Below are 8,691 nucleotides of genomic sequence, written 5' to 3' on the forward strand. Positions count from 1 at the left end.
AGCGGCGGGGTGCGGGGCGGGGAGCGGCGCGCATGCGCGAGGCGGGTGGCGGATGGGAGCGGCGGGAACGCGCACGTGAAGGGGGAGCGCGCCCCCGAGCCCGGCCCGCACCCTGCGTTCAGCCCCTCCCCCCCCACAGCCGACCCCTCCCCGCGCGGGGCACGGACACGCGTGAGGACATGGGAGAGAAAGGCTTTAATGGAGCGGGGCGGTAGTGTTTGTACATATGTACAGCGCTGCGCTCTGCGGGACGGGGCCGCTCCGGGGGGCCGCCCGCCCCGCCGCCGCCCCCCGGGGCCGGGAGGGGCCTCAGTTGCTCTCGAAGAGGGCGAGCAGATCGTCCGTTGGTGCTGCTGGGCAGGTCGGGGGGGCCCAGGTAGGACAGCAGCTCCTCGGGGTTGGTCAGCTCGGGCAGCAGCTGCAGGTGGGCACAGCCCAGCAACCCCCCCCCCAAAGCGTTATAAATCCCCTCCGTACCCCCACAAAACCCCCCAACAGCCCCCCAACTACACCGAGGGATTCCCACCGCCCTCGGGGGATCCAAGGGACACAACGCAATGCAGCACAGCTATGTGGACGTGACACCAAGGGATGTCACCGAGGAGGAGCACCGAAGCTCCATGGGGACACCGAGGGACAGTGAGAAACGGCCCAATGGGGACAGTGAGGCACACTCATAAGGGATCCTGAGGGACAATGGCACAGCTCCGAGGGGACACTGGGACCAGGAAGTGGTTCTCCAGGGGACACTGGAGCACAGCCTTAATGGGACAATAAAGGGCACTGAGATGCAGCTCTGTGGGGACAGTGGGGCACAGTGAGGGATGCTCAGGGACACCAAGGCACAGCTCTATGGGGACAGCAGGGGACCACGAAGCACAGCTCCATGGGGACAGTGGGGGACACTGAGAAATGCTGCAGGACATGAATGAATGCACAGCTCCATGGGGACAACAGGGGACCAGGACGCGAGCCTCCACGGGAACAGTGGGGGATACTGAAGGACATTAAGCACAGCCTTAAGCGGACACCAAGGGGCACTGAGGGACACGAAGGCACAGCTCCGTGGGGACAGCAGGGGGACATGAGGCACAGCGCCACGGGGATGCTGGGACACACAGAGGGATGCTGAACGACACGAAGGCACAGAGGGATGGAGATGCTGAGCGACATGAAGGCACAGCTCTGCGGGGACACCGGGGGGTATGGAGAAACACCAAGGCACTGCAGGGGATGCTGGAGCCCAGCAGGGGACTAACCCCCCCCCCACCTACCCCCCCGTCCCCCATACTCACATCCAGCGCGGGTTCCGTCCCATCCCCGCTCCCCGGCGCGGTGCTGAAGGTGACATCGGGGCCGGCGCTGCCCGGCGGGGGCCGCGGGGGGGGCACGGCGCGATGCTGTGCTGGGCTGCCCATGGGCGTGAAGAGCGGCGGCGTGGGACGGCTCCATCCGGCCGGCGGGTGGCAGCTGTGGGGACAGCGGCCTTCAGCACCCATCACCCTCCCCCCTCCTCCTCCTCCTCATCCCCCCATTAACGACCTGTCCAGGCAGGGGGGCAGCGGGCGGCTTGTCGGGGGGCAGCAGCTCAGGTGGGAAGGAGGCGGGCGGCGCAAAGTCCCCCAGCGTCGGTGTGCCGGGGGCAGCGGGGGGGAACGGCTCAGGGTAAGCTGAAGGAGCCGGGAACGTGGAACCTGCAGGAGAAATGGGGCAAAGAAACAGGGTGAGTGTGGCACCAAAATGGGGGGGGGGGTCAGAGCACCGCGCGGGGTTATGCTCACCCTGCGTGCCGTAATCGGCTGCCGGGGCAGCGAAGGGCGAGGAGCCCGGCCCCAGCGCCGCGATCATCTCCATGATGTTGGGCAGGCACCATGTGCGCCGGGCTGGCGGTGCGGGCAGCGTTTGAGAGCCGGCCCGTCCGCCTCCTCCTTGAGTGCAGGTCGGGTTTGACGGGCACTGGCTTCCAGCTGCACGTCGGGTCGATGGTGATCTCCTCGTAGTCCGAGCTGCGGGCGGTGGCACGGCGTGGCGGTGGGCAGCGTGGCCGTGTGGGGTCGGGGTGCAGCAGCACTCACCTCTGGATGTAGATCAGGATGCCCAGCATGTACTGGTCCACCTCCAGCCCCTCCAGCAGCGCCGTCTTACTGCGGGAGGCACAAGCAGTGAGGGGACAGCAGGGGACGGCCCTCAGGGTACAACTGGGACAGCGGGGGACACCAAGGGCTGGCCCCGTGCAGATGCCATAGCACAGCTCCATTGGGAGACCGAAGGACACCATGGGACATCCCCGTGGGGACGCTGAGGCACGGGTCAATGAGAGCACTGAGGGACACCCCCCTGGGGACACCATAGGACAGTGAGGGACAACAAGGGGCACAGCTCCGTGGGGGCACCAAGGAACAACCCTGCATGGGCACCGAGGCATGGCTCCACTGGAACACCAAGGGACAGACAGTGAGGGACACTGAGGCACAACCCCACAGGGACAACCCAGGGATGGCCACAGGTGACACCCCAGTCCCACAGGCTGCACTCACTTGCACACAGGACACCGCCACGTGCCCCGCTCGCAGTTGAGCTGCAGGTAGGACTCCAGGTCAAAGCACTGTGGGACAGATGGGGCTGAGCTGGCGCCAACAGGGGCTCCCTTCCCCATCCCTTCCCCATCCCCTTCCCTTCCCATCTCATCCCATCCTCTCCCTTCCCCATCTCATCTCATCTCATCTCATCTCATCTCATCTCATCTCATCTCATCTCATCTCATCTCATCCCATCCCATGCCATCCCATCCCATCCATCCCATCCCATCCCATCCCATCCTCTCTCTTCCCTTCCCTTCCCTTCCTTCCCTTCCCTTCCTTCCCCTTCCCTTCCCTTCCCTTCCCTTCCCTTCCCTTTCCCTTCCCTTCCCTTCCCTTCCCTTCCCCTTCCCTTCCCCTTCCCCTTCCCTTCCCTTCCCCTTTCTCCTTCCCCTTCCCCTTCCCACCTGGATGTGGCGGCAGTCGTGCCCCGGGCGGGCAGCTGGATGCGGCGGAAGGTGATGGGGCACTTGAGGGACCCTTGATGGCCGTCTGCTCCACCCCGTCCTCCCCGTTGGGCCCAGGCGTGCCCGGATGGTCCCGCTGCTGAAGTTCCTCTTACTTGGGGGAAGGGGCGAGATGCGGGGTGAGGAGGAGACCCCCAACCCCACGCCATCCCCCGGCGCCCCGCACTCACTTTTGGTGATGCAGTGCTCGGCGGGCAGCAGCCGTTTCTTGATGAGGCCCTGCAGCACCGAGCGCACGAGGGCCGGTGCACCAACTGCAGCACGAAGAGATGCGACCTGCGGGGCGACGGCGCGGTGAGCCACGGCCCCACAGCCCCCCGCAGCCCCCCGCCCGCCCCGCGGTCCCCGCTCACGCAGCAGCAGGCGGTGACGGTGATCTGGATGGTGTTGCGGCCGGGCTGGCAGACGTGCTTCAGGTACAGCGGTTTGTGTGAGGTCTAGTTGTCCCCGCGCTCGATGGTGAGCGGCGTGGCGTTGACGCTGACCTGCACGGAGGCCGGCCAGTTGGTGTTCATCTGTCGGTCCTCGTGGTGGTAGCACTTGAACTGCAGCTCCAGGTCAGGCCTGGGGGGCAGCAGGGGGGGCACAGAGTGGGGGAGATGCACTGAGCCATGCTGAGCCATGCCATGCTGCTCAGCACCACGGTGTGCAGCACTGAGCTGCGTGGGGCGGGTCACCACGCACTGCGCCACGGCACGTAAAGTAGGACCATGGTGTGCAGCACTGCGCCACGATGAGCTGAGGGCCGTGTTGTGCAGTGCGGTGCTGTGCTGTGCCATAAGCATCAGTGCACGCCTTGTAGGGCCGTATCGTGCAGCCCTGTGCCATGCTGAGCTGTACAGAGCCATGTCATGGAGCACTGTGCCATGTGAGCTGTACAGAGCCATGTCATGGAGCCCTGTGCCATGTGAGCTGTACAGAGCCATGTCATGGAGCCCTGTGCCATGTGAGCTGTACAGAGCCATGTCATGGAGCCCTGTGCCATGTGAGCTGTACAGAGCCATGTCATGGAGCCCTGTGCCATGTGAGCTGTACAGAGCCATGTCATGGAGCCCTGTGCCATGTGAGCTGTACAGAGCCATGTCATGGAGCCCTGTGCCATGTGAGCTGTACAGAGCCATGTCATGCAGCATTGTGTCATGTGAGCTGTACAGAGCCATGTCATGGAGCACTGTGCCATGTGAGCTGTGTGGGGCCGTATCACACAGCACTGTGCCACAAGCCACGACACACCAAGTAGGACCGCAGTGTGCAGAACTGTGCCACGATGAGCCATCGAGGGCCGCACCACGCGGCGCATGTGCCACGCTGTGCCATGCAGGACCCATTGCCACCCCTGTGCCACACTCAGCCCCCCCTGTGCCCCACAGCGCCCTGCGGTGCTGCACCACGCCATGGCAGCTCACCACCCCCCCTGCCCGCCCCCCTGGCAACCGCCCTGACCTCATCATCAGCGTTTTGTAGACAGAGTCGCGCAGACTGGAAGACGTGGTTGCTGACAGCCAGGTTGTGCTGCAGGCGGAAGGGCTCCAGCACCACGCCGTCACGCACCGGGAAGGTCAGGCGCAGCTCCCTCACCTGCGAGAGCGTGCCCTGCAGGGGCAGCAAGGGGGGCAGGGGACATCAGGGGGGCGGCAGTGGGGTGGCCGGGGACCTTGGGTGGACATCGTGGGGCAGCGGTGGGTGTCGTGGAGCGGCAGTGGGGTGGTGGCGGCAGCGGATGGCCAGTGGGGACAAGGGTGGGTGTCATGGGGTCTCAGTGGCATAAATGGGTGGTCGTGGGGTCTCAGCAGGGGTCGGCGGGGTCCCAGGGGGGGTCAATGAATGCTCAATGGGGCCCCGGGGGGCTCAATGAGAGCTCATGGTTTCGCAGTGGGGTCACCCCACCCCACCCACATTTAATAGCTGCCAGCCCCAGCTGACTCCACCCCCTTAGAGAAGCCCCTCCCACTCCCAGGTACCCCCCCGAAGCCCCACCCCCACCCCTGCCTTAAGCCCCTCCCACATCTGTTGGCCACGCCCTCTTCCTGAAAGCCACACCCCCACCTCTCTCATTGGACGCTAGCCACGATGCCCCTCCCCTCGCAGACCACAGCCCCTCCCATTGGCCTTACCCCCAAGCCAAAGCCCCGCCCACCCTCTGCAGCACCCAGCCCTTAAAGGGGCAACGCCGCAGCGGTCCTCCCACTGCCCCTACCTGAGGGCGAGGGGTGCAGGGCAGCCATGCTGGGCTTCACGTCGGGCAGGAAGGGAGCCTTAACGTCCTGGCCTGGGGACATGTAGGGGGCCATGCTGCTCCCCGGCGTCATGGGCGGTGTGGGGTTCCCAGGCAGGGGTGAGCTGGGGTACCCTGGCACCGAGCGCCCCGGCTGTGGGGATACCATCACCACCACCATCATTACCACCACCACCATCATTACCACCACCACCATCATCACCATCACCACCACCAGAATCATCACCGCCATCATTACCATCACCATCAACACCACCAGCACCACCATCAACCACCACCACCCCATCATCATACAGCACTGCTGGCAGCCCCACCGCACGCCCACACTGCCGGCACTCACCCCGCTGATGGCAGCCTGGCTGTAGGTACCGAAGGTTGCACTCTGTCCCATTGAATTGCTCAGCCGCCTGCAGGGATGGTGACAGCCCGGCGTCAGCCCCGTGCCCCCCGCAGCGCCGGCCCCCGCACCCCTCAGCCCCTCCCATACCTTATAGTAGGCCCCGGTGCCGCCCGCAGCGGAGAGGTACTGGCCCACGCCCGGCTGCATCCTGTGCCCGGGGTAGGACGGGGACGGCGCTGAGGACTGGGGGGCGCCGGGGGGGTACTGTGTGCCGGGGTACTGCCCGCCCTGCAGGTACTGCTGTGCCGGGTACCCCTGCGGGCACAGCGTCAGCACGGCTCTGGCGACGCAGCCACCGGTCCCAGCCCCGCAGCCCCGCGGCCGCACTCACCTCTCCGCCGTACGCCCGCTTGACGCCCTGCCGCGGCAGCTGCTGCCCTGGGGGGGGGCCCTGGGTAGGTGTGCTGGGGCAGCCGCTGTGCACCATACAGAGTGCCCACAGCCGGCGCCCGCGTGGGCCCCACGCCCAGGGGTGCCATGACGCTCGCCACGCCGCCGGGACTGAGGCCGGTGGGGCCGCGCGGGGAGGCGTGGGGCAGGAACTGAGTGCCAAAGGGCTGCCCTGCTCCCATCTGCGGTGCGGAAACGGCGGTCAGTGCCGGAAACAGCGGTCAGTGCCGCGCGCCCACACCGCCCCCCCCGCGTGCGGCCGTCCTTACGCGCTGTACTGGCTCAGCTCCTGGCTCTGCTTCTCCTGCAGCGCCGCCACCGTGGCCGTGGCTGTGGCTGTGGCGGGTGGCAGCGGCAGCGGCCACGGCGGCGGCAGCAGCCGCTTGGGTGAAGTCGGCAGCGGGGGGCGGGCGGGCGGCGTGCGCCGGGAGCCCCATGGCACCAGGGCTGCCTGCATAGCTGCGGAGCACAGGCAGTGGGGAGGGGGAGCCGCGGTCGTGCCGGGTGTCACCGCGCCGGGCCGTGCCCGCCTTACCTGGGGGCGAAGCCGGGCCCGCCGGGGTAGGAGCCGCGGCCGTAGACGCTCTGCTGCACGTAGCCCTTGGTGGGAGCCGGCTCGGCAAAGGGCGGCTGCGCCAGGAACTGCGGAGAGCTCATCCCCGAACCGGCGCCCGCCACACCGGGCAGCAGCGGGGTGCTGGAGCTGCCGCCCCCGGGGCCCATGGGGCTGCCAAAAACCTGCGGGGGGGGGGATGTGGGGTTGGGGGTGAGGGGCACAGCATGGGGGGTGGTGAGACCGGGATCTGCTGGCACCTCTGAGCGCGTGGGGGCAGTGAGCGTCACCGGGGTCTCAGAGGCATCACTGCAGTGTGAGCCTCATTGGTCGGCCAGCGGGAACTCAGGGGTCAGAGGAAAGTCATTGGGAGCCCAGCAGCTGTCAGTGCTGCCTCACTGCGGGTCAGGGGACGGTCAGTGGGGTCTGAGCGGGCGTCGAGGTTGAGAAAGTGGGGTCTCGGTGTCAATGGACACTCAGTGGGGTCTCAGTGGGTGTCAATGGGATCTCAGTGGGTCTCAGTAAACAGCCAGTGGGGTCCTGGTATCAACAGGAGGTCAATGGGTGCTCAGTGGGGGTCAATGAACAGTCAGTAGGAACTCATGGGGTGCCAGTGGGATCCCAGTGGGTGTCAATAGAAAGTCAATAGGGTCTCAGTGGGTGGCAGTGGGATCTCAGCGGGTGTCAGTGGACAGCCAGTGGGAGCTCACTGGACGTCAACAGGGTCTCAGTGGGGGTCACTGGAAAGGCAGTGGGGTCTTGGTGGCTGTCAGTGAGGTCGCATGGGGTATCAAGAGCCTGTCAGTGGGGTCTGAGTGGGGTCAACAGCCAGTAGGATCTCAGTGTCAATGGGGTCTCAGCGATTGTCAGTGGGGTCCCAGTGAGAGCTCAAAGAAAAATCAATGGGATCCCAGTAGGGGCTTAATGGAGTCTTAGCAGCTGTCAGTGGGGTCTCAGTGGGGGTCAAGCGGCTGTCAGTGGGGTCTGAGCAGGTGTCAGTGTGAAGGCAGTGGGGGTCTCAGTGTGAACAGGTGATCAAGGGGTGTCAGTGGGGGTCAATGGAAAGTCAGCAGGATCTCAGTGGGTTTCAAAACATCGTCAGTGGGGTCTCAGCAGGCATCAACGTTCAGTCAGTGGGGCCTCAGTGGGGGTCAATGGGGTCTCACTGGGGTCCCCCCACCCAACACTTCAGAGCCCCCCCCAAAGCCCCGCCCACACCAGGTGGCCCCGCCCCCTTCGGGAAGCCCCTCCCAGCCCCACCCTCACAGGGCAGCTCCTCCCTGCTGCCGGCCTTCAGGACCCCGGGGGGGGGGGAGGGGGAGGGATGGGCAGACAGGAGCGTGGGGTGCGGGGGGTGGGGGGGGGGCGGTACCTGGCTCTGCGAGGTGTTGCTGACCCCCCAGACGGTGGTTACCACGGAGAGGGATCCCGGCGGCTGATTGGTGCTCGGTTGCCAGGGAACAGCCTCATATGCAAATGAACCATCACTAGAAAGAAAAACAACTTAATTAGGGGGGAGAGGTGGGGGGGGGGGACAGGGGAAGGATGCCACGCGCCGGGCGGCCGTGGGGCGGCACTCACCCGTGCGGTGCGGGCGGCAGCGACGGTTTCATGGGGTTCATGGAGTTCATCGGGCGCTGCGGCGGGCGCTGCGGGACGGCGGCACCGACAGCGGGACTGCGGGCGATGGGGGGGAACGGGAAATGGGCGCCGGGAGAACTGCGGGGCAGCGCCGCCCCCCAACGGTGCGGGGAGGTGCGGAGCTCCCGTGGGCACGGCCGCCATCCCCCCCCCGACCCCCCCCGGCTCTGGGACTTGGCGTCCTGCCCGGCACGGCACCGCCGGCACGCGCCTGCCCCGCTGCCAGCCGGGGGGGCCCCGACGCGACCCCAACGCTGCGGGACCGAGCCGAGCCGGGGGGAGGCACCAACCCCCCCCCCCCCACCACCACCACACACACACACAGTGTCACCCCCACAGGGGTCACCCCCGGGGGACCGCATCCCCCAATGTCACCCCCTCGGGTCACCCCTGGGAACGCGGCAGCCCCCCCCCCCCCTCCTCCC

General features: G+C 66.7%; 1 protein-coding gene across 1 annotated transcript; it reads right to left on the reverse strand.

Annotated features, from left to right (window-relative positions):
- Positions 1-180: 180 nt before the first annotated feature.
- ZMIZ2 (zinc finger MIZ-type containing 2) lies at positions 181-8,271 on the reverse strand. The gene is given in 31 exon segments (XM_048928247.1): positions 181-342; positions 344-418; positions 1,296-1,418; positions 1,420-1,470; positions 1,543-1,694; positions 1,782-1,866; positions 1,868-1,894; positions 1,896-1,933; positions 1,936-2,006; positions 2,076-2,144; positions 2,538-2,605; positions 2,987-3,012; positions 3,015-3,059; positions 3,062-3,115; positions 3,118-3,140; positions 3,213-3,285; positions 3,288-3,321; positions 3,400-3,610; positions 4,490-4,524; positions 4,526-4,615; positions 5,224-5,415; positions 5,623-5,670; positions 5,672-5,689; positions 5,770-5,937; positions 6,014-6,073; positions 6,075-6,254; positions 6,314-6,415; positions 6,417-6,531; positions 6,608-6,810; positions 7,998-8,112; positions 8,207-8,271. Coding segments are annotated over 31 exon segments (2,634 nt in total). The 5' UTR covers positions 8,257-8,271; the 3' UTR covers positions 181-309.
- Between the last annotated feature and the right edge of the window lie 420 nt (positions 8,272-8,691).

The sequence above is a fragment of the Lagopus muta genome, chromosome 27 (genome assembly GCF_023343835.1).
Source record: "Lagopus muta isolate bLagMut1 chromosome 27, bLagMut1 primary, whole genome shotgun sequence".
NCBI classification, from domain to species: Eukaryota; Metazoa; Chordata; class Aves; order Galliformes; family Phasianidae; genus Lagopus; species Lagopus muta.